This window comes from Nilaparvata lugens, chromosome 2 (genome assembly GCF_014356525.2).
Source record: "Nilaparvata lugens isolate BPH chromosome 2, ASM1435652v1, whole genome shotgun sequence".
Lineage (NCBI taxonomy): Eukaryota > Metazoa > Arthropoda > Insecta > Hemiptera > Delphacidae > Nilaparvata > Nilaparvata lugens.
This window is the reverse complement of record NC_052505.1, coordinates 28,358,451-28,385,890: the sequence shown is the minus strand read 5'-3', so window position 1 is coordinate 28,385,890 and position 27,440 is coordinate 28,358,451. Positions and strand designations below refer to the sequence as shown.

Sequence of the window (27,440 nt, the reverse complement as noted above, 5' to 3'; positions counted from 1 at the left end):
ACTGGGAGCACTTGGGAGGAGGCCTACATGAGTGCTTCAATTGATTTGTCAAAAATAAAGAACTGGTTTGATCACAATAGCCTTACAGTAAATGTGGAAAAAACGAAGTTTATGCCAATAGTTACAAGTAATCAAGCTGATCCAGGCTCACTAACACTAACGATGCATTCTTGTAATAATCCCAGGTCTGCTGGATGTAATTGTAGTATGATTGAGCGCGTTGATCATTACAAATATCTGGGCGTTGTCTTGGATTCCAAGATGAGTTGGGTACAACATGTCCAGTGTGCTAAGAATAGGCTCAGAAAGCTGCTTCACGCATTTTCAGAGCTGAGTAATGTTCTGAGTGTGGATCAGTGCAAAGAAGTTTACTTTGCCTTTGTCCAATCTATAATACTATATATGGAATTCTAGCTTGGGGAGGGGCTTCCTCCTCAGTCATTGAGCCTCTTGCAGTCACCCAAAGATCAATTATAAAAATAATTTTAAAGAGAGATTTCAGATACCCAACAATACAATTGTTTATCGAATTTCCCGTTCTGAATGTTAGACAGCTTTTTATCAAATCTTTGTTGATCCACATCAAAAAATACAAAACGGAACTTCTGGGAGAAACAGTTAACCATAGCTACTCAACTCGCCACAGATCCAATTACAGGTTTGAGATACCTCAGCTGACTCACGGCTCCGAATTGACAAATCCTTCATACCTGGCCCATATCTTGTACAGAAATGTGCCAGGGGTAATTATTAGGGAAGCAGAGGCGTTTAGTTTGGTAGTGTTTTGGAAGAGGGTGGACAGGTGACTGTACCATAGATTGGTTAGGAAGCTTCAGAAGAACTACTCCAATCTCGTTATGCTTGGTGACCAACACGACTTCAAGGTTTCCAGACAATTGATTGCTATTTATTTTATCATTGATATAACCGGTTTGATTGTTTTGCCTTTCTAATTTATTATTCTTTTTCATTCTCTCTTCTGAGAATTTCTGGAATCCCTGTCACTGCGGTTTTCAATGAAATATTGTTTTTTCTTCTTTATTTATTCTATTAATCAATCAATGTATTAAGTATACTTATTCCTACATAGTACTTATTCTCAAATATACATGAGCACAATGTATTATCTATTTTATAATCAAAATATTAATAATACATCTACAATATAAGTGTATTCTCTATTATTTACTTCTATGAGCAGATTAAGCTTATATGTATAAAGTGGAACACTTATACATATAAGAACACTTTATACACTTTATACATATCCCCCCCCCTACACACAGATGGATAGTCTAGTAGGGGGATTCCGAAATATGTTGTATATTGTATTTCATATTCGTGTATTATGTTTTTTGGAAATAAACTGAAATTGAAATACTTTTGGGTAGCCCTCAGAAATATAATATGAAATGTATAATAATAATCAGGATATAATATAAAAAATTACATGAAAAAATAAAAAATATGATATAATGATAGAATATGAATTTCTAGAGAAAGGCTTCAAGAGATAGAACAATATGATTGAAAAATGGAAGATTGTAAGCCTATTATAAATAAATTAAAAGCTGGTTAGCGAACTTTAGAAAAACTAGACAACGTCGTGAAAAAGAATAATGTAGGGAATGACTGGAGGAAGGAATGGGCAAGGAAGGCCAAGACTGGAGTACATAGAACTGAAGAAGGATCTGAGATGTGCCAGCTGCAGAGACCTAAAAAGGATGGCGGATGACAGAGAGGCATGGAAAGTTGCTGCCAACCAGCCCAGCGGCTGTAAATGAAAGAAGAAGCGATCATTACTTCTTATAATAGGAATCAAGAGAGGTTATTGTTTGAATATGCTTTCTTCATCGTATGAAGCTAAAGAAAGTAAGTATATCAATACTGGTTCTAAAGAAATCAAATATACAAAATTCTATGAAGTCCCTATCAAGTAATTGATTCATTTTGCTACTCTTACCAAAACTATGAAATAGAATAGAATTTATTGTTTCTCATGAACAACAGTACAATAATACAAGAAAAAACAAAACAAGTTATTATTTAAATTATTTATCAAATGCTATAGCTCAAAATTATAACAATGTAAGAATACAAAGAAATATTTCTCATTTAAACATCGCCATATGCAGTCATAATAATATAGCCAAAAGTCATTAGCCACATTTCTAACTACTTATGCTCATAAAAAGACTAATATTACAAATTAAAAATTTATATTCATTTCAAAAAACGAAACAATACAATATAATAATGTATGTTACTTGTAATAATTGAAAAATGTAAAAATCGCGTTACCTATTTATAAAGGGTGTTTGGGCTTGAGAATGTGCATTACCAGCACGAAACGGTCGTCGCCACACCAAAGAATGTGAGTGTTTTTTCACTTAAAGTTATATTTAAATACAATAGTTATATTTATAAAGAGTTGTATCAAAGCAAGCAGCGCTTTGAGCAGAGGGCCAATCCAATCTAGTATTCGTGATTATAATATTTGTGAATGTTTCCAGATATTTGCAAGCAAGAAGATCCTGTTCTATGGACAAGCTTTGGGTGTGATTTTGGCGGAGTCTCAAGTTGTGGCGTTGCAGGCCGCTGAAATGGTCAACGTGCAATACCAGGTCGTCAGGAAACCAGTTCTGCAACTGACTCAAGTTGTTGATAACCACATGGATGATCGAATCGCTGAAATAATGCGAATTGACGCTACTGACAAAAAAGGTAGGTGAAGTAAAACTATATTTTCATTGCGAAGATGTAAAAGTGGGGGTTCCATAAGTGTACAAATATGAGAAATATAAGACTTGAGAAACTGTATTTTGGTTATAAAGATGTAAATGTGTCATTTTAATATTCATTTATTCCATTGACAATCACAAATCATAATTATAATATATAATATGATTGGGATCGAAACTGTCTTCTCCCAAATTTTTACAAATAAAAGTTTCAAAAATTAATTTCACTTTTCACTTCAAGAACTTCAATTTCCACTTTAAAACTAATGACTAAACTAAAAATTTTAAATTTTGATATTTAAAAACTAATTTATAAGTGTATGAATATGCAAAATAGGATATTTGATAAGATGACTGATTGAAATCGATTAATTTCGAAGTTTTGAAATGACTTTCAGACAACGTGAAACACCAAATCACGGGCCGGTACATGGTGGAGGACCAGTACCACTACACGATGGAGACACAGTGCTGTGTGTGTGTGCCCTCCGATGAAGGGTTGAATGTGTACTCAGCCACACAGAACGTCACAACTACTCTGTGGGCTGTTGCTGGTGCATTGAATGTCAAGGAGAACATGTCAGTTACAAAATAATTCTTGGGTTACAATATTATTATTTTCTTATAAAATTACTTGCGCTTATAAAATTTCTTTGAAGACCGGTTTCGGTCATTATGCCATTATCAAGTGCACAAATGAAATTAAGAATTGGATAGACAATAGCCATAGCCACCTCTAATACAAGGCCCCGGCCTACCTACGATATTGCAACGCCGCAGTGCAGGCCTAGAATCTAACACATGATAGGTGAAAAAGATCACCTGGTTTTTTTTTTAAACATTTTTGCTACGATTTGCTATTTTTGCAATATCGTAGGCTGGGGCCTTTTATATTAGAGGTGGGGCTGGGGCCTATAGAGAACATGTGAGTATTAAAGAGAACATGTGAGTTACAATTATTACTAGTAGTTCTGTGAACAGTAGACCTCACGCAGTATTCTCATCCACAAGTACCTGATTGACACTATAGACCTTATGGAAATACAGCAATAGACTGGCTTCTCCACACATCTGTGTAATCACTTGTCAGCTGATTTATGATGAATAATTCTATAGTCTGATTTTTAATATTGGCGTATGAAGGAGGCTCCTTTTCCTCTTATATTATCCTTGAAATGCAAAATTTCCAAAAACCTTGTATATACGTCGACGCGCAATTAAAAAAGGAACATACCTGTCAAATTTCATGAGAATCTATTACCGCGTTTCGCCGTTAATGCGCAACATATAAACATTTAAACATTAAGAGAAATGCCAAACCGTCGACTTGAATCTTGACCTCACTTCGCTCGGTCAATTATTTTCTTATAGAATTACTTGCGCTTATAAAATTTGTTTTAAGACCGGTTTCGGCCATTATCAAGTGCACAAGTGAAATTATGATTTGGATAGACGATTTGAATATAATTTATTTGGCCACTTAATAATGACCGAGTAATTATGAACATATTCATAATGATTCCAGCGGTTTTACCGTTTTGAATGCTCAGCTACATGACATGAGCTGTGTACTATCCGACCTGACAACAACTGAGGAGAGAGAGAGAGAGAGTATGACAAGGAAGGAAGAGGAGGGAAACATACCTGCACTGTACTGCAATATATAACCAATACTATCAAGGATCCCTTTAGAAATGAATAAACAAGATCAATAAATGAATCAATTGAGATCATTAATCAGGTTGGCCTAAGGTATAAATTTACATCCAACCCAGTGATTCAATACCCAAGGAAGTGTCCTATTTCTATTACTCATCCTTCTCTCCTCCTCTTTCAATATTCGCCCCCTCATCTATCGCCTTCTTCTCCACCATCGATTCTATTCCTCCACAATCTCCATATTTTTCTCATCCGATTTCTATCTTTCTCAAACATTTCCACATCCTCCTCCTTCAGTGTATCTTGATTCCCTTTTACCCCTCCTGTGCTAGTTGTACTGCAGTATACTATCATACTATCATAGGTGTGTTGAGGGAATTTAATTCTTCCTACCTATCAGTCGAACCCTACTATCTATATGATACTAATTAAAATAATAATATTTTTTTCATAGTCATCCAATTTCAGCTGTTTTACATCCATGAAATCAAGCCGGTAAACAGCTGATTGTAGAACAAATAACATATGATTCTCATTACAGCATACTATACTGTAATAAAATCATATGTTTTCTTTACAGTCGAGTATGTTTCCTATAGTGAGGTCCACGTTATAATGGCAGTGGTTGAAGAGAGGAGAATAGCGATGCCGATTCTCTGCATTAATTAATTATATTTCTACACTGTAAAAACATAATTGGCATCATTGTGGACCTAGAAAGGGATAGTACCACCGGCTTTGTCGAATGATAGACAAGGATAGCAAAACCAAAGTTGAACAAATACTGTCATTATAACGTGGACCTCACTATAGTTCCGAATTAGGAACGGCAAAACTGTTAAGAAGACCGCCTTTTAGCGCTCCAGGTGGAAGTTTTGTCAACTACAACAAGAAATTCCTGATTCGAAACTTGTAAACTAGGTTATTTATTATAAATTTTATAGAATGCACGTAGTAATGTCAGCACAAGCAGGTAATGTTTTCTGTTTCCCAATTATTCTTTCCTAGATTATTATGACAAAAAATAGTGTAAGTTACTTGGACGTGAATGTCTTTTGCAGTGCTCAAATGAAATTCTAGTCTTGGCTAACGCCTTGACTAGAAACATCATTCTCGCCTGCAAAAGGCCTCTTCTCGTTCTTGTGACTTAAGATACTATATAATAATAATAGTCAGTATACATAGACAGTTGATCGAACTTGTTATGTGAAGCATTACGTTGGTGGCTGACCTATTCTTGTAGGAGAGGATCACACGCATTGTGTTCATTGTAGGTACTGTGTTTATCAGGCGACCCCATATTTCCTTAGGTTGGACAACCCGGGCAACTCTTGGCCTTGGCCCATAATTAATTTTATTATTATAATTCCCGGTTTCTCAGTCGTTCCATTAACTGTTTATCCATTCAATAACTTTATTGAATCGATAAACATGAGAAATGCATTTCTAGAATGCTCCATAAACTTATTGAATTCATAAATCTCGATAAACTATAGTGCCAAATATTTGCCATAAATATTTATGGAATGGATAAATTTATCAAATTTTTGGTTGCAATCAAAAATTAAGTTACAAAAATTATATTACAAAATAAAATTGAAATTAGTGTAGATCACCATTATTTTAAAAACAAAACAGAATCAAAGTTGTACTATATTTAGCATTGATAGCCCTTATTTGGTGTCAGCCATCTTGTTTTGGAGAAATCTAAAAGGTTTTTCTTTTTCCAAAAGTAGAGTCTCACATTCAAAAATCACATTTTATGTGTTTAAAATCAGTTTCATTCACTACTGTTCTATCTTGGCCATTGTAAACACAGAAATGAGAAACACTGATGCAGTTCATATTTTAACCACCAGAGACTGCATAAGTCGAATTTTCAGCCAACTTCTGTTCTTACTTTTTCAAACTTACTTCAAGTTACACAAATTATCCGCTTGGATCGCTACTGCAGTTAGCTAATAGCAGATGGTTTTTTTAGATGGGGCGTTTACAATCCAGAGTTATCAATCAAATAGCACTTTAGCTGGCTAAAACAACATGGTGAATATCCCTAATATATTAGCAAATATTGTAGCAAACATAGTATATCATTCTAAATCGAATTCATAGCATATCTATTTGTAATTGATGATGTGTTTGTTTTTTGAAGTGTGAATAGTTGTTATTTTGATGAATGATAGTAGCTTAACCTAGATTTTGATTTTGACTGTAGTATAGATTTGAAAAGGGACAGTTTTGGGCATAGGCGTGTTGTGCCTCCTCATTAACAGTAAAAATAATTGTACGACTGAAAAAAAATATAAACTATAAATTCAATCTTTCGTTACAAATTTTCTATGCTTCTACACTCCAGAGCAAAGCTCGGTCCCCCGATATTTACAAATGGGAAAGGAAAAAAAGAAAATGAAAAACCTTCTGTAATCTATGTAGAAGGCCTTGAAGGATTTCACAGTAGATAGAAAAGTACCTAATAATCTATGAATGAGTTGATAATAAAAGAAAGTATTCCACAAAGAGTTAATCAAAAGATTGTGAATAATAAGATGTTTTCGCCTATACTCAACTGATACAATATGGTAGTACCTAAAGTATCTACCATACCAGTTGGTACCATATTATGATTAGTACTATGGTAGTACTAATATGGTAACTATGAAATAGTACTTCCAGTTTTCTAACAGGATCCACATAATTCAACATTCCCTTATATTGTTACTTATAAAACACTTATTGAAATGGGCTGCTTTTAAATTGATTGATGACAGTGAATCACATGATGAAAGGGTATTCCCCAGCACACAATGATTAGGAATCCTGTGTTATGCCGGGATTCAGAATAGCATAATTGCTACGCAGTGTATGGTAAGAGTCCATAATTGTGTCTTTTTTCTTTCCTGTAGCCTATTTTTCTTGGCCCTTAATCTTTTCAAATTTCGATTCTTTCCTGTCTTTGTGTAATGTTCAGTAAAATTCTTCTATGATGCATATCTTAACCAATCTTGTCCATAGTCATTTAAATTTGTATTCTTCTGAAATAATTTTGGAAGTTAAAATAGTAGCTTTTTTTCCTAATCTTTAAATTGTTGATAAACCTAACTTTTCTAAAATCTATCCATTGTAGTGTAAATAATTGTTTGCTTGCGGTATATTTTTTCATCATGTATTACATATTTTAATTATGTCTATTTTTCTTGTCAGGTATCATATTAGGTAATTAGGTTTTTCAGAGCAAATTATGTCCCATTTTCTCATTTTCAGTATATTTTATTAAATATACTTCCTTGTTGTAATTTTGTGCTCTCTAAATAATTTTCTGTTTAAGTGAATTTATTAATGTTATAAATTGAGTTTTAAACAGTTTATAGTGTTCTATTTTGTCTATATATTGTTATTTGTTGTCACGTTATTCTTTATATTTAAATAACGATTAGCCTCCTGCTTGGCATCAGTCGGTAAAGCATGAGATTTAATATAATTAGGTCGTGGTTTTTCTAATAGTATTCAGTCTTAAAAAAAATCTTGATAGGCCTAGATATGGGCTTCTCCTATAACTCTTGTAATTCAATAAATAATAAATATATATATAAAAATGATACTTATACTATAGTGTTGAGGAATAAAAAATAAATTGCACACCATGAAAATTTCACACATATATTACACAAATAATGCAAAGATCAATCGAGGCAAAAAATATATATAGAGCGATAAAAAATATAATATAAAAAATAGAACAATATTTGAAATCAATAAAAATATCACAGGCTAAACTTTATATTCTAGATTTGTGGCACGAATCATTACCATGTGCCTTTATCTTGAAATCATATGCATTCTTTTGCATGTAGCTGTGACATGTACTTGCTAATACTTGTCGGCTTGGATAATTCAATCAAAAATATGTGCTCTAAGATCAGCTTGATAAATTAGCCACTAATAATCCAAATATATATATATATTAAAATCTCTAGTATTTAGTAGATTTATTTGTATCGAATATAATTTTCATCTCAGGGTGCAAGATTCGGCACCTGACGGAATAGGTAGAGCCATTCATCTAGTGAATTAGAACTATGATAAATTATCGCAAATTGTATTGCAAAAAATTAAATATTATATGCATATGTTTTAATAGCCTAGATTTCGTACTTCTTTGATTAAATAGAAATTTCTAAAAATATTGATCTATATATTTTTCTTTCAATTAAATACCTTTAATACTAATTTTTACTTGCGCAAGTATTACTCTTATTAATTTCTCAATTTATAATAACCCTTTCGGCGAGCTAGCTTTGATCATCAGATTAATTCGAAGCACTAGGGCGCCCATCACTAAATTCAAATTTAATCACTCACGTATCGAAAATCTTCTTGTAAGCCGCCGATGTCGATCCAACTCCATGTGGTCCGGGAATATGGTAGCCGGAATCGTCTCCTCCAAGGGGTTATAAATTTAATAAATATGAAAAATGACTTCTGCTTCACAATAGCATCACGAAGTCTTTTAAGAAATTTAATAATTTACTTTAACTTTAATTTTTACAAAATTATTAATAAGGTACTTCGCTCTAAAATATTGGGGTCCTCTTATGGTGGCATCTGGCTGGCGAGTGCTGGTTCTTCCTTCTCAAGTTTTACAGATCTCTTTCCGACTTTCAAATTAGCATAAAATTTAAATATCTCAATCCTCCGCCATTAAATTCAAATAGATCTTACAAAAAATGCCAAGATATTGCTTAGATTATATGATTAATAATTTCTTTGCATTCGAGCTATATTGATAACATAGATTACACAAATTTTTACACGAAATCTACTACAATTATATAATATATATAAATATTTTTGAATCGGCCTACAGTTGCCGCCTATTAACTGCTGTTTTACTATTGGTGCATGCAAATTTTATTAGGTATTCATGCGCCTGGTAACTCTTATTCCTGAATACATTAAATTATTTTTATTTGGTTTTTTATTTATGCTCTTTGCATGCTAGTTAATATTATATATATTAATATTAATTCCATGCTAACTAATAATTAGCCACGTGGACGGGTGTTTTTTCACATTGCACACCATCCGAATGCAATAAAGCTCTGCCAAGGGGTTTTGGTCAGATTCTACGTTCTTCGGTTTGATCGATCTCTAGGTCACCGATCCGTGAATACTTCTACATAACCTCAATCTTCAAATATTTTATAAATAATCTATTTATGAGTAATAAACTTCCTTCAAATCCTTTTTAAGTTCTTGTACCATTTAGCCAGAACAAGCTGATGCTATCTTATCTTGATTATTATCTGCTTGGCGATATTAGCCAATTACTTTATTTTTAGACCTATTACTATTTCTGTTAGGGCTTTTCATCTACCCAGATTTAAATATGTTACACGCGCCCCTGGGTTTGAATTCAAAATATTTGAGAATCACAATGTTTTTAATGAAAACCCACCCTTCAAATACATTGATATACACTATACTTTATTTATAAATTATACTCTCCTACTTCTATCACATTTCGCAGTCATATTTGCTGCATCTCCTTTATACCTTTATCAAAAACAATAACAAATTCTCCTCCTCAACACACATAAAAATATCATAAATATAAACTTCTAAACGTACTCCTCCTGACACCATTTACAACACAGTAATTTTTGAATTCGCCGCTTGCAGGGCTGCCAACTTAACTACACACATTTCATAATTCTCATAAATGATTCCTTTTAGACAATAATTTCGATTCATAAACTTCTGGGCTTATATCTTATAGTATTTCTTAGGTCTTAATATAAATAATTTTCTATACATCAGGTACAATACTTTCTTTTGCTAATGGCTCTTTGGTTTTGGTAACTGGTATTCACTTTAAATCTTTTCAGGTAACAAACGTGGCATAATTAAAAGTAATAAATATAAAAACATATAAATAAATATATCGACATTAATAAATATAATAAATAACAATAATAAATAACTCTTTGGGTACAGTACTTCTTTTTATAAACATATGTTCAACAGATATTACATTCATTTGATTTGGGTGGCTTTGGTCAGCTGTTCGCTGTTCTACAATTCAGAGTGTTACATGTTACAGCAGAATTTGCTATCGACTTTCATAACTAACCTAACTGCTCAATTTTTTCTCTTAAAAAGGTAATTAACAAATTTTAATTTTATTATCCCCGCTTGTGTCCTTTTTTATCTGATGTATATAATTTAATTACATATTTAAAAATTGTTCTTTTCCTTATTGCAGGCTTCTAACGGCTGGAAGGAATTAAAACATTGGATTGTTGCCACGAGGTCCTATACCAATATTAAATTTATTAAGGAAGGTTAGTAATTGGCTTGATAGTGTTGTTTTCCTTTGACTTCTTATCATATTTATTTCAAATTCTTTGCCATTGCATGTAGAAATGTTGTGATTTACTTGCATCTTCTTGCATTCTATCTGTAGATGTTGTTGTAGGCCGTTAGGTTATCTGTTGTCCGGTTGTTGATTGTTGAGGCAGTCCTAATTGATAATTTTTTCATCATAAATTTAAAGCCTTTGTATCTCGTGTATCGTTTTAAACAATTCCTTGATTCATTAATTGTAGTTCCTTTCAATCCATTCTTTTTCCAATCAATCTGTACTCTTAACTCATCTTTCCTCTTATGTTCATTTAATATTCTTAATCTCGGCTCATTATAACTCATTAGGCTTACAACAATAAACATTTTTATAATATTAAATTTCCAATTATCAATCATAGATTCATTTAATAATAACAATACAATATTTTCCATCATATCTACAACACAGTATTTTATTAATATCACAGCCATTATTACAAACATTACACACCATATCAAAACATTTATTTTCTCTTTAATAGTATAATCTCTTATCATATAATTGTCAGGTACTTCCATTTTATTAATATAATTCCTTGTTTCTCTCACTCTTCTTAGACACTTTCCATTCTTAATTAGTTCCCACAAATAATCCAATTTATTGTCCGCGCATGAATCTGTAGTAGTCATAGTAGTAGCTCCGTTTTTATCCCATTCATTCGATCCATTTTGCCGGTCACATCGCTGATTGTAGCCTTTAAAGCGTATGTGCCGCGGATGCATGCCGTCGGTGGTCTGTTCTCCTCGGTGTCGGTTCGATGTCCTCCTTTGCCTCTTGAAGCGTGCATGTGGCTTCCATCGGCGCGCGCGGTTCCTCCGTTTCTTCCGCCTCCGGGCCTTACGATGCATGCTCCTACGGTCCCGTATGCTGTCCTCCTCGTCCTGATGCCGGTCGGGTGTCCTCGGGCGCCTCCGTCTCCGGGCCTTATGATGCATGCCTCTTTTCTCCTGCATGCCGTCCTCTCTGGTGTCGTCCCCTTGGTCCGGGTCCTTGGTCTGCTGTGGGGTCAAATGATGCGCGGGTGCGGTGGCGGTCTCTTGATGCGCGAGCTTGTAGGTGTTATATCGGGGGTATCATATAGTCCTGGTTTATTAGCTGTAGTTTTCTGTATATCTGGTGGCGGGTCATTGGGTGCTGGGTTCTGGGTTTTTTGTTGATTTGATCTGGACGCATGCTCTAATGTGTAGTTTGTACTTATTTGATGAGGTGGCGGTTTGTAATTTCTATTATAATTATTCTGAGTGTAATCATTATTTGTGTTAAATCGATCATGGCCATAATAATAATTTCTTTCATAGGTTTGCTGTGGATAATGGTTTGTTTGACGATTCTGAAAACTTCTATTATTCCAGCTGTTATTTTGATTATGATTATAGCGGCGTTTAAATTGAGGGGTAGATCGTGAGCAATCATATGGTACTGATTCATAGTTTTGGCTGGTATACTGATTACTTTTCGAGTTATGTTGATTTTGTGTATATCTCTGGTCTGAACGGTGGTTTGACATTGCCATCACAGACTGTATGCCATATAAATGATTTATCAGCTGCTTACAATCAGTAATGGGTTGTGTGGCGAGTGCCATTCTAACTTGATACGGTAGCTTTTTTAAAATAATACTTGCTAATGCCGATTCATTAATGGGCTCGCTCAATTGAGAATTTTTAAACTGTAGGGCAGTGACGAAAGTGGTACATGCACCGTCTAAGTTAGGGTTGAAATCGCATGATATAATGTCCGCTAGCACGTCCAACTGTTTACTTCTGCTCCAATACTGTTCCAGGAAGACAGCTACAAACTCATCCAATGATGTAAATTCATGGACTCTACTCCGAAAGAACATCAGGGGTTCGCCAATCAATAAACTAGTCAAACGAAGACGCCAAAAATTCCAAGAGGTGGGTGTTAATGATTGAACTAGTTTTATCTGATCTATAAATTCTTTAGGTTGGAGATAGCGGTCTGTATTGTCAAAACGGCCTAATTCATTGAAACTGTGTAGTGAATCAAACGTTGCTATGGGAATAGGCTCTATATTCTCGTGCGGAAATTGATGTATTTGACTTTCAAGTTGTACCAACTTCTCTTGGGCCTGTTTCCAATGACTAGAAGCTTCTGTTTCATTATCTACTACTTCGGCATTTAATTCAGATGAAAATAATTGCTGTTCTCCAACGGCTGTCTCCAATGAATTAAGTTGTACTTTGTTTTGATTTATATCAGAATTTAGGTGAGCTATTTGTGTAGATTTACTATTCTGTTGTTTATTTATGGAAATAAGTTGACTATTGTTCCTGTTTGTAGCTATTTCATGAATTTGTGAAGTGTTTTGTGCTGGTAGGTTATCTATTCTTTCGTTTAACTCACAAGTGACAGTATCTATTTTTGCTGTTAAATCGGTTGTAATTAGTTCTTGATTTTCAGCGGTAGATGCTGATATTGTGTCCGCAGTTTGCTTACCCGTTCTTACCGATGTATCCTTCAATGATTCCCGCATTTCCTTCATTTCCGCCTTCAAGTCCTTCATTGCCCTGGTCATTGTTTTTTCTAAACTATTAGAAAATGACTTGATCATCCCCTCTACTATAACCCTTCTTATTGCTTCTTGGGAGACATTTAACGGTTTATTACTGTTCACAGGATTCTTGGCGGTGATTGAAGAGATCTGGGCGTTGGACTCCATCGCGCCCCCCTCAGCGTCGATCTCCGCTACTATCGCCGTCTGCAGTGTGTCTGCTACCTTACTTTGCGTGGACGAAAAGAGACTCATATTTTAAAAATGGATTAAGTGTCAAGTGTTTGTTAAAAAAGTGAAAGTTTTGGCCAACAAGGCATTAATAAGGACACAAATGAGGATAGGCCTATGGACATTACAAGCCAGGTAACCTATTTATTACTTAAGCTCTTATAATATAATAATACTATTCATTGATTTCTTACTAGCAGTTTAGGCCCATAAAATATAATAGCTCTCTCTATAAAATATATTTTCTTTTTTACAAACAATAATAAAAAATTTTCTTTAAAACATATAATTTCTCTTTATTTAAAGCTATTGATTCCCCAAAAAGTAATACAAATTTTCCTTCGCCAGTTTTCCTCACAACTCGTATAAGTTATCTATAATTTTCAATATGGTTATTGACCTAATTTCAAATAATTATTCAATGAGCTTGGCTCTCATCATCAGTCCCACGTTGGTACGACATGTCTTTGTGTCGTATCCGTGGCCTATCACGTTGGGCGACATGTCTTTGTGTCACGTTATTCTTTATATTTAAATAACGATTAGCCTCCTGCTTGGCATCAGTCGGTAAAGCATGAGATTTAATATAATTAGGTCGTGGTTTTCTAATAGTATTCAGTCTTAAAAAATCTTGATAGGCCTAGATATGGGCTTCTCCTATAACTCTTGTAATTCAATAAATAATAAATATATATATAAAATGATACTTATACTATAGTGTTGAGGAATAAAAAATAAATTGCACACCATGAAAATTTCACACATATATTACACAAATAATGCAAAGATCAATCGAGGCAAAAAATATATATAGAGCGATAAAAAATATAATATAAAAATAGAACAATATTTGAAATCAATAAAAATATCACAGGCTAAACTTTATATTCTAGATTTGTGGCACGAATCATTACCATGTGCCTTTATCTTGAAATCATATGCATTCTTTTGCATGTAGCTGTGACATGTACTTGCTAATACTTGTCGGCTTGGATAATTCAATCAAAAATATGTGCTCTAAGATCAGCTTGATAAATTAGCCACTAATAATCCAAATATATATTTATATATTAAAATCTCTAGTATTTAGTAGATTTATTTGTATCGAATATATTTTCATCTCAGGGTGCAAGATTCGGCACCTGACGGAATAGGTAGAGCCATTCATCTAGTGAATTAGAACTATGATAAATTATCGCAAATTGTATTGCAAAAAATTAAATATTATATGCATATGTTTTAATAGCCTAGATTTCGTACTTCTTTGATTAAATAGAAATTTCTAAAATATTGATCTATATATTTTTCTTTCAATTAAATACCTTTAATACTAATTTTTACTTGCGCAAGTATTACTCTTATTAATTTCTCAATTTATAATAACCCTTTCGGCGAGCTAGCTTTGATCATCAGATTATTCGAAGCACTAGGGCGCCCATCACTAAATTCAAATTTAATCACTCACGTGTCGAAAATCTTCTTGTAAGCCGCCGATGTCGATCCAACTCCATGTGGTCCGGGAATATGGTAGCCGGAATCGTCTCCTCCAGGGGTTATAAATTTAATAAAATGAAAAATGACTTCTGCTTCACAATAGCATCACGAAGTCTTTTAAGAAATTTAATAATTTACTTTAACTTTAATTTTTACAAAATTATTAATAAGGTACTTCGCTCTAAAATATTTGGGGTCCTCTTATGGTGGCATCTGGCTGGCGAGTGCTGGTTCTTCCTTCTCAAGTTTTACAGATTCTCTTTCCGACTTTCAAATTAGCATAAAATTTAAATATCTCAATCCTCCGCCATTAAATTCAAATAGATCTTACAAAAAATGCCAAAATATTGCTTAGATTATATGATTAATAATTTCTTTGCATTCGAGCCATATTGATAACATAGATTACACAAATTTTTACACGAAATCTACTACAATTATATAAATATATATAAATATTTTTGAATCGGCCTACAGTTGCCGCCTATTAACTGCTGTTTTACTATTGGTGCATGCAAATTTTATTAGGTATTCATGCGCCTGGTAACTCTTATTTCCTGAATACATTAAATTATTTTTATTTGGTTTTTTATTTATGCTCTTTGCATGCTAGTTAATATTATATATATTAATATTAATTCCATGCTAACTAATAATTAGCCACGTGGACGGGTGTTTTTTCACATTGCACACCATCCGAATGCAATAAAGCTCTGCCAAGGGGTTTTGGTCAGATTCTACGTTCTTCGGTTTGATCGATCTCTAGGTCACCGATCCGTGAATACTTCTACATAACCTCAATCTTCAAATATTTTATAAATAATCTATTTATGAGTAATAAACTTCCTTCAAATCCTTTTTAAGTTCTTGTACCATTTAGCCAGAACAAGCTGATGCTATCTTATCTTGATTATTATCTGCTTGGCGATATTAGCCAATTACTTTATTTTTAGACCTATTACTATTTCTGTTAGGGCTTTTCATCTACCCAGATTTAAATATGTTACATTGTGTATACAAGCCAATAGCCACTGTTTTTCAACTATATAAACTGGATAAGTAATTAGCTCGTAGTGACTAGATGCTTAGGCTTGTAAGATATTGTTCTTTGTGTATTTGTGTTATATTTTGCCAAAATTCATCTGAAGATTATAAGTTCATTTGCTCTGAAAATTGGATTTCTCATTCATAGGCGATAGATCCATTCATAATTTATCAAGAATCTATTACGTTGGAGCCGATAAATTTCCTTAGGTTAATAGGTGAGACAATGCTATCCAACCGAATTAGGAGAAATTGGTAGCACGCCAATTATTATAGAAAATATGGCTACGAAATACAAACGATTTCTGGAAACAAATGGTATAGGGCTACGATTAAGGAAGTCTTAGCTAATCAGCAGAATAAGTCACTCTCCCAGTTTGATAACTGGGAACATCCCTAAACAACGCATGACGCAGTTTCCAAAAATAACATAGAACATATTCTAGACCTTGGAAACAAAGATAATATATGGAACTCAGAGCCAAGCATATGATATTTTAAAAGATAGGAAAAGAATATTCATGGTTCACTTTTTCCTAAACGCTTGATATCTTCATCAATTTTAACAGTGCATTCTGCTGTATGTTATGAACAAATTTTTAATGCTTGTGTATTTTTTGCAAAGAGCATAGATTATACAAGACCTCGAAAAAAAGATGCATCTAAGAGGCAAGCATCTGAGATTTTGAGACATGAAAAAATAATATTTTCCTCCACCTACTGTCTAAAGTACTTACTTTACTCCCTGAAACATAATACTAAAGTGTCACTTTTTCGCTCTCGGTAGTAAAAAACAGAAAAACTCCCTAGGGAGGAAAAGTGACTCCATTTTAATAACATGGGAAGCATCTCTATATCAAAAACTCACATTGTAATAGGTTAGAAGGTCTAAGCTCAGATGAGAAAGCGTAATAGAGGTGTCAGTCATTGAGTCAACTGAATTCAATGCCACAACAAGAAATTTGATCAACTCATGAAATATATGTTTGTATGATATTATATTCTTAATATTAGTAGACAATACAAATTCTTACAATTTTTAAAATATTTTATTCTATTCAAAATACCAGCCAACAAATATTTTTGATCTGCAAACTGCAATTCAAATCTGAAACGCGTGATCTGGAGTCAGCCATTTTTGGTAGCCGCTCAGCTGATATAATTGTTACAACTTTTGTCGATAGATAGCGCAATCAGCAGTGCAAATCTGCCGACCGGTTTTTAGGTTTTAGATTGTAGGTTATGTTGTTAGGAAACATTGTCACCAATACGTAAATTATTAAAATGATTTTATTTGCAGTTTCTATAAAAAAATGTAGATGGAGGAAAAATGTTGTGTACATCATGAGCGAAAAATACTTTTTCTCCCTCAGGAAAATTGTTGCCCTCGGCTTCGCCTCGGGCTTCAAACTTTTCCCACAGGGAGAAAAAGTTGTACTTTTCACTCTAGATATACAAATAACTATTATAATCCACTTTTTCCTAAACGCTCAATTTCTTCATTCAAGTACTAGCGGTTACATTTTGCCAGGAAGATGAAGGAGAAGAAAAATGGAGGAAGATGGAGGAGATTCGGAAGATGTATTATTATTAGTGAGTATTATTATTATTAGTGAGTATGCTCCTATGAATTCTGTTATTGCTGTTCAAATAAATTGTAACTGAATTTGTTTGTGCAAGGATCAACGTGGTGGTGAAGCGGATAGGTGGCGGCTATGGCGCGAAACTGACTCGGTCGCCCCAAATTGCGGCGATCTGCGCCCTGGGCGCCCATGTCAGCCAACGGCCAGTCCGGCTTGTACTGCCACTGGAGACCAACATGCGAATGGTTGGCAAACGAAATCCGGCACTTGTAGACTATCAGGTAACATTTTCCTGATAACAACTCCTCCTCCTCCTCCTCTTCCTCATCATTCTTGTTCTTCGTTGGAGGTTTTCTACTTCTTCATCTTCCATCAACACATGCCGTTCCTTAAATGATCGAAAATTCTCTTTTTAATCCATACAGAATCAGTAATTTTAGAAACCATTCGAAACTTCAAGTTTCCCAATTTTTGAATGTTTATTGATTTAAATTAATTCAATGGAGAGAACGAATTCAGTAGGACTTGTTATAAAATTTTCCAATATAAAAGGGACACCATTCTCGGGAAGTTCTATAAAGGAAATGACTCCCACATAAATATCAGTGAACGTGTGTCGTATGGTGAGAATATTTTCCCCATAATACGAGTAATATCATTTACTCATTCATAGTCTCTCACCCAGGCTGAGCGGGAATAGGTGACTCATGGGATTTATAGTTTCACTGACCCTGATACTGATTATGTGAGAATCCGACAGTTGGTAAAGGACAAGGATACTTGGGTAAAGGAGGCACTTACTTTTGCTCTTTCTAAAGGGAATCGATGAATTTATGAAGAATCATAATATACTAGATATACCACTATTATATTATATACTATACTATATACTAGATAAGACCACTAACCAAATTTGACAAAAAATATTACATAAAGGTTTTTTGATTAACCGATTCTTATTATGTTGTTTACTTTTCATAGGTAGAAGTCGATGACAATGGAAAAATTCAGAAACTGGAGGCGAAAGTGTTTGAAGAGTTTGGAGCACTGACCAATGAGTTCGTAACAGTGGCTGCAACTGTGCTGCACTTTGCCAGCGTCTATGACTCCAGCACGTGGACTCTCATCGGGCATAGCGTCAAAACTGACAAAGCGCCCTGTACTTGGTGCAGGGGACCAGGTGGGTTACCATACGTCGGATATACAGTCATAACTACTCTTAGGAATTTAAATAGATTGATTGAAGTGGAGTTTGTATAACTTGAGGTTGATTCTTGTCTGTACTGACAAGAGGTACATTTGAAGGTAAATGGAGGTACATTTTTGTTGCAAACGAACATGCGCATTTCGCTTGCACGCACAGAAACAGAAAGATACAGTTATAATAAGTGTAGCTGTAGCACCAGCTGATGAAAGCGAAATGGGCGTATTCATGGCGCAAAGTCTGTACACACCTCAACACGCACATGTTTGTATGATAGTCGCCGAAGTTAAAGTTGAAATCTGGGGCATTTGAATTCTTGCATCACTCCCAGCTACCTTCTCCGCTACCCTCTAACTTCTCCGCTGCCCTCTTTTTTTTTTTTTTTTAGATTACATCCTAAAGACTCCAGTCATGGAGTATAAGACAAGTCATGTTATTACATAATAATTCTAACACTAAGTAGTTCAACCTAGTTTAGGTTTGAAAGGAATTCTTGTACACTATAAAAAGCTCTATCAACTAAATATTTTTTCATTTGTTTTTTGAAAATCTTCAAATCATTACTTTTCAAGATTTGAGGTAGCTTGTTATAAAATTTCCTACCAATATAATCTGGTTTTTGTTCAAATAACTGCTGTGCTACCAATTTCTCCTAATTCGGTTGGATAGCATTTTTCACCTATTAACCTAATGAAAGTTATCGGCTCCAACGTAATAGATTCTTGATAAACTATGAATGGATCTATCGCCTATGAATGAGAAATCCAGTTTTCAGAGCAAATCAACTTATAATCTTCAGAAGAATTTTGGCAATATACTACACAAATACACAAAGAACAATATCTTACACGCTTAAGCATCTATAATCATTACGAGCTAAATACTTATCCACTTATATAGTTGGAAAACAATGGCTATAGGCTTGTAGACACACAAATCAATTAATTATAGACAAAATAGAACACTATAAACTGTTCAAAACTCAATTTGAAACATTAATAAATTCACTTAAACAGAAAAATATTCAGAGAGCACAAAATTAGAACACACACAGCCAGCCATCATTTTTAGAGAAGAAAGAAGCCTCTTCGTCAGAACAAAAACCACATCTCAAAATCAGTGTCTACGTCATGGACACGTCACCAAAAATTTATAAATTACAGTTTAGAATTCACATTTTATATTTGTTCTCAATAAAACTTTTTTTTTGAAACTATTATTTTAAATTTTTATATATCATCTCTATTTAAATAATCCATTTATCTGTTAATTCTGTCAACTCAGCCTCGGTGACACCATGGAACATGCAACACAATCACTTACGATAAATTCTCAGTCAAAAAGTTGTCCGTATATCGATTACTCTGATATTTACTATAAAGTATTATAGATCTCGAATTGAAGATTCGATTCCAATCGAGAAAAAATGTAATATTACATAACCTACTATTGTGACCCATTATATGATAATCTGCTCTGTTTCGCGTATTATACTCATGAACATCTGAATTCTGGATCACACCACTCGTTTTCACATGCATTACAACTTCAAATACATACAAAGATGGCACAGTTAATAGACCAAGCTTTTTAAATAAAGGCCTACAAGAGTCTAACCTATTCACTTTCTCTATACATCTGAGTGCCTTCTTTTGAGTCTTAAACACACTGTCCATATTTTGTTGAGATGAATTACCCCATACTAAAATAGCATACCTAATATGAGATAGTATAAGTCCATGGTAAGCAGTTAACAGTAGTTTTTTATCATTCAGCCTAGCAAGCTGCCGCAGGACAAATACCCCAGATGATATCTTATTACATATCCTCTCAATGTAAGGATGCCATGTTAATTTCCTGTCCAATAAAATTCCCAAGAATGCTACTTTCTCTTCTTGGTCTAATTCATTTTCCTCTACAAACACATTTATTTCTCTATCCTCTACTGAATTATATTCACTCTTGAATTGTAGGAATTGACATTTCTTACTATTTATTGTTGATTGCCTTTGCTTCAAGAATTGGACAATTGACTGTACTCCAGTAAAAGCATTTATTTCTAGACTATCTAATAAATAATTGTTAAAGATAAGCGATGTGTCATCAGCAAACAACAGAGCTCTGTGATCTTTTAAAGGTACCTTCTACCTTCTCCGCTGCCCTCTACCTTCTCCGCTCCACTATGTTTTGACCCACTTGCATGCATTATTTTCCAACACTCTCAGCTACCTTTCCCGCTCCGCTACCTTTGCCACTCGACTTTGTTTTGATTCTAATTTTATGAAACAGAAACCTCATTACAATTTATCCATTGAATCAATCTAAACTCTGACAGACAGGAACCCACCCTTGTTCATCAATTTCAAATAATAATATCTAAATTAATCACTTATTCACTCTCAGGGCCATCTATATCATACATGGTATTATCTCACCGCACCTTCAAAAGCCTCCAGGTGAATCAACCTTCAGCGCATCACCTTCTATATTTTCAAGCCTCCCCATATCTTGAAGGAGCATCACTTCACCCACATCACTACTTGTAATGTTTTAATGTTTGAAAATGAGGCATTTATCCATCTATCTGTTGCAACCATAAGAAACTAAATTATATTACTGATTGAATTACTCATAATGTAATGTTTGACCTGCAGGTTCGACCGAGGCCGTGGCAATGGTGGAGCACATAATGGAGCATATAGCAAGTGTGACGAAAAAGGATGCTCTGGCTGTGAGATTGGAGAATTTCCCTCAGCTGCCTTCACCTGCTTCAACCATTGTCGATGCACTCAAAGTGTCATCCAACTACGACCAACGAATGGCAGCTGTTGAAGCTTTCAACAACGTGAGTCAAATACAGTTTTTTATAATCGACTCATAGTAATACAATAGAGGCGGATTCCATATATCAGTGAAGGTACAAATACTCAGTGAAAATACAATATATATTATCCCTGATAAGAGGGTTAACGTTATTGAAGGGTTTACGAAATATAAAAGTTAATGGAGGTCCGAGTAATCAAGAACAATTAATGTTTTTAGCGGGTTACATTTTTGAATGCTCAGCTCAGGAGTTTCGTATTATCAGACGACGACGTTACAACAACTGATGACGGTGAAGTGGGGATGAGAGCAGCCATCCCTCTTCGATGAGATAAAAGAGATCGACTGGGAAGGAAGAGGGGGGAAACAGACCTGAAATGTCCTGCAATTATTATCAAACCCTATCATCGTTTTATTTAAAATAATAAAGTGATTTAATAGTAAGCAGTTCGTGATGGAAAACAGCATAGAAACATTAAATTCTATTCAATTTCATGAATAATATAATATCTTGAACATTTCTCTAAGACCTTTGCATCAGTTTTATTGATGAGTGTGAAATCTTCACTTTTGCAACAATAGATCAATTGACTAGTTAGGTGGTGAACATATCAAAAGACTTTATTCCTACCCCTAGTGTGGAGGGATGTTAGTGGTTTAAAAGCTGCAGCTTTTCATTTCTTGTTTACAGTGATTTGCATCTTGGGAACAATGCGTTTCATCGATATGACCAACCAAACAAAAATAGAGCTTGATAAATTTCCTACAAGTTTTGTCTAGTAGAGTTTTGTGATATCTTCAATAACTTATACGATATCTGCTCTTAAAAGTGTACAGGTTTTCATCCAACTTATTGCAGTTTGAGGGATTGAAACTCTCCAACAATGTATCGAAATAATAAAATTCAAATCATAAGTGATGTTGGAAAAGCATTGAATTTTCATCAATTTGATGTATTATTTCACTATCATTTGCTTTCCTTCATTCTTTTTATAGCAGCTTTAGTGTCTGGCTTGAAATCTTCTATTTCGAAACAATAATAAGTGCCAACTTAGCGGTTCCACACCTTTTTAGCAAAGGGGTTGAAGATGAGCTTTTTTCATGTGTTCACCTCCTAGCTAGTTTCAATAAAGTTAGAGAGTCAAAAATTGTCTAGACATTCTCTTAACATTTCTTTGTCAAATGGATCTACTGTGGATAATTGAAGATTCCACCCCAAACACTAAGCAGCTACTGGGTGCGGCAGGAAGGATGGATGTTTTTAGAACAGATAGTATCCTGATCTGGGTAATCGGATTGGGCCAGCTGAAGTGAACATGTGTTCGGTAATCATACCATTTTTCCTAGACATTGTTTTTGTCATGGATCATGAAATCATGGATTCGTGGAATGTGCAACATCGTGTGTTTACTTACGACAGTTTTGTGCGTAATAATGAGAATATCAATGCAGTGAAGCGAGAGTTTCGCGTCATTTCAATCTTGCGAGAAATTACAATGTACCCGCTCGTAACACCATTTTACGTTGGGTAAAATCATTTCATCTAGTAGGAACAGTAATGAATAAACGACCACCAGGGGCTCATCGCACTGTGCGCACTCCACAAAATGTGGAAAGAGTTCGGCAAGCCATATACAACTCCGTATTCCTACAGTAAATGTAATCGATCTGCTAGGAGACATTCTTCTGAACTGAACATCAGTGATCGGCCAGTAAGGCGTATTTTACATAAAGATCTAGGATTTTATCCCTACAAATGTATAACAATTAAAGGAAAGCATACAATAGTGAAAATTTATTGTTCAAAGAGTCTTGTTCTCTATTGACCGATTGCTTTGGCGGCTATATTGTGTCGAGATTTGCATCTTTTCCTATCCCATTGCATTATATGGAGCAAGATTTATCTCATTAGCCTTATGAGTTCGAATTGAAATATAAATTACTGAATTTCTCCAATTGATCAAGTACCGGTATCAGGTATCAATCCAGACATCTCAAAGCACTCTCTCATCTAAAAACCATTGTTTGAAATTGCAGTTATCCTATTACAGTGATTTTACAATAAATTTCAACAGGTGAAATTTATTGCAATTATGGGCATTTTTAAATAGAATTGAAATTAGAATTGTTGAATGAAGTTAATATTATGTTTGTCTCTACAGTCAAACAGATGGCGAAAACGGGGCATGTCTTTGATACCATTGAGATACCCGATTTTTTTCTATGGACGTTTCCACTCGCATATATCAATATTTGGTGAGGATGGATCCGTGGTTATATTTCACGGAGGAGTTGAGTGTGGTCAAGGTTTGAATACAAAGGTGAGAGAATGCTCGATATTTTAATTATTTCAAAGTATTAGGCTATATTGACAGTTTTCTTAATTTTTTTTCATTTTTGGGCTATTTTTGCCGAGAATAGAGCTCTATTGATAGTTGTCCCTAGGATATTGACTATTGTAGAATCAAGTTGAGTAGTTATTTTTAAATACTAAATAATTTATAAATAAAAATATTTATTATAAATATTTTAAAAGTACTGTAGTTATTTTTAATGAGAATTTTGTTATGAAAATACTTAAATTCTGAATAAGATTATGAAAATTTTTAAATTTAAATCAAATAAATTATATTTTAAATTCAATTGAAAGTTATTCTAGTTATTATAGCTTAGTCATTGATTTTCAAAGATTTATTAACTTTAATTATGTAGGCTTCCCAGAATTTGAACATACCTACTTTGAATAATTATTATAGTAACTAGTTTAATTAAAATAAAATAGAAAATCATGTCGGGAAATAGATGCGCATTTAGGAAATGTTCCAACAGTCGTGCAAAAGTTAAAGGATTGAAAATGTTCTCCTTTCCCCGGGATACTGACACAGCAAAGATCTGGGTGAACAACTCAGGTGAGTTTCATTTTTATTCAGTATTTATTAATCAATTCAATGTAGAATATAGCCTAGATATTGAACAATATTCATGAATAGTACTTCATTTTTCAAAGTTGAAAGACAATTTTCAACTTTTGGATAAGGAGATAACATACATTTCACAAGTTTCTAATTTTTTCAGACGTTTTCCTTATAGATTTTTAATAAAAGCATCGTTGGCACAAACATGTTGAAATGCGGTATTGTACTTGAAAGATTTACTTATCCCTGTTGCATGAAATAAGATAAAATTACAGTTGAATGCTATATACTGGAGCCATCTAGAGAAGCAGGCGACGTCATTAATCGGCACCTAATCACGGTCAAATTGCATAATGTGTTTGTGCAACCTGGCCCTAGAATAGTAATATTCCTTAAACATTGAGAAACTCAATTGATTGTAATAATTGATAAAACTTTCTATTCAGAAAAGAAAATAGAAGTCGATCATGTGTTTAGATAAAAGTAATAGCATCATGTTGACATTGGTTTGAAGTAGCTAATCAAAGTTCTAAGTGATTTCTCATTAAATAAAATACAATTTTTATCCCAAATATGTTTTCAATTTCTCAGGGAATCCAGAACTGATAGAATTATCACCAAAATCACTTGGTAAAAAGGAGATATGCGAGCAGCATTTCCAACAGCAGGATATTTTACCCAGTGGACGTCTCATGAGAGGTATGTAAAACAATAATACTCTAAGCAAAAATAATTTACTTTGTAGGAGTCTAATCTAACATTCAGCTAAATATGGATGTTTCAAGGGACTGCAGTAAAAAATGTAGTCTACTTTAACAGGGAGTGAACTATAACGGGGAACGGGGTATATTATATCGCGGTTCACTGTATGTAGGCTATTTCTCTTCTTCTCATTTTTCTTCTTCTTCTTCTTCTTCTCATTCTTTTTCTTCTTCTCCTTCTTCTTCTTCTTCTTCTTCTTCTTCTTCTTCTCTTCTTCTTCTTCTTTTCTTCTTCTTCTTTTCTTCTTCTTCTTCTTCTTCTTCTTCTTCTTCTTCTTCTTCTCATTTTTCTTCTTTTTTTTTCTTCTTATGCTGCTTCTCTTTCTTCTGCTTCTCCTTCTTCTTCTCTTTATACTTCTATTTCTTTTTTCACATTTTCCTTCTTCTCCATCTTCTTTTTCTTCTTCGTCTTCTTCCTCATCTGCTTTTTCTTCTTCTTCTTCTTTTTCGTCCTCTTTTTCTTATTTTTTTCGCTTTCTTCTTATTATTCTGGGATGTAGGTAGTGAATGTAGGAGAGTTAGGGGAGAAAGCTTGAAACTATCACTCGTCAAATACGTTTCTCTATCACAGCTTCTCCAAACTCAGGGGTGGGAAGAGAGAGAAAGCGAGTGTCTGAGAGAGTGCGAGTTAGGTTTTGTTTGGATGTGAAGTATTGTGTCATATTGTTTCCTTGTTTTGTCTGCTGAGTCAATGGCAATATAATACAGTATACAGTAATACATATTAGTATATGTTTCAATGGAGTAAAGTGTTATACAGTTTAAGTTTATATACATACTATAATTATATGGAATTACTATCTTCAGCTGAATTGGTAAGGGAGAAAGAAAACATGAATACAAGACATTCACACGCATACGATGATCATTTCTGAAAACGATTATCAACATGGTACTGTAGCCAAATAATAAAAACCTATTATTCATCGCGATTAACTTTAGATATAGAATTACATTCTAATTGTGAAAGTCCAAGTCTACTTCCAAGTTAGACATTTTTTGTAATATATAGGCCTAATTACTATGGAGATAGAGTTTGTCAAAGAGCCTCTCTGCTCTCCTAGTTTTCTTTACGCACACAGCAGCAGACATACGGTGTAAAAAATCCCTCTCCAGGTGTTTGAATGATACAACGCAAACAGGCGTATATCATTATATCAATTATTATATCGGTATCATCAATATTCAACAATGATTTTTCAAAGGAATTTTGTGTTGTTCACATGAAACACGCCGACTTATGTTCACCTGTTTAATTGTGAAAGTGGAAAATTGCATAAATGTAGGAGTAGATACAAGTGCCCAACGTGACCAAACCTTGGGACAGATAACAAAAGGGAGGCTGACGTTTTTGTAAATTCGACTCTTTTATCATAATAAACCTGTAGTCGCCTTTCCTCCCTTCTCATTTTTATCTGGAAGTTCTCTCTCAAAAAAGGTAGACTTGTGTAGGCTGAACTTGTCCCCCTACTATAAATAAAACTATTAAAAACAATAGATGAGCGTGCACATTTCCTTTAGGACCTTGGATTTCAGAAGAGGCTTTTGTATTTCTAGCTAGGTTGCTAACCATTTTTTCAACTCCCTCATGAATTGGGTGGCATCAATTTGTAAAAGATAGGCAACATCAAAGTTCTAGTGTTAAGAATTCATTTAATACAGAATAGGTCTCCCAATGAACCGTGAAAAGCTGGCACGGACTATCCCATCACTCAACATGTGGCATACAATAGACTTCAGGGTGTTGAACCTTTCAAAAGCCATTCTTGCTTTTTGTACAAGGCACCTACCTAATAACCTTTGATTCAACCCTCATTCCTAATGATATAGTGAAAATTGTGAAGAACTGAGGGAATGTTTTAGTTTGCAAATTTGACCATTTTCTCTCTTACTCAAAATATTTTTTATCGAATTTATTGATAAGAATCTTGCTAAAAAATGTTATCTACTACCTATGTGATAAAAAACAAATAATAAGCTTCATCCAACAAAATAATTTCAATAGATATAACAACAAAATGGTGGTATAATATTCATTCATACATTCATATTAGGTTTTTTCTTCAT

The 27,440-nt window shown here is 34.0% G+C and overlaps 1 protein-coding gene across 1 annotated transcript in view; it reads left to right on the top strand.

Annotated features, from left to right (window-relative positions):
- LOC111048124 (indole-3-acetaldehyde oxidase) overlaps positions 1-24,071 on the top strand; it is a 171,343-nt gene extending 147,272 nt beyond the window's left edge. Inside the window, exons 16-21 of the mRNA XM_039420956.1 lie at positions 2,514-2,724; positions 3,140-3,320; positions 17,768-17,951; positions 18,652-18,850; positions 21,529-21,719; positions 23,860-24,071. Coding sequence (XP_039276890.1) covers positions 2,514-2,724; positions 3,140-3,320; positions 17,768-17,951; positions 18,652-18,850; positions 21,529-21,719; positions 23,860-24,042 — 1,149 coding nt within the window. The 3' untranslated portion in view covers positions 24,043-24,071. The remainder of the gene's footprint in view (positions 1-2,513; positions 2,725-3,139; positions 3,321-17,767; positions 17,952-18,651; positions 18,851-21,528; positions 21,720-23,859) is intronic.
- Positions 24,072-27,440: the final 3,369 nt, after the last annotated feature.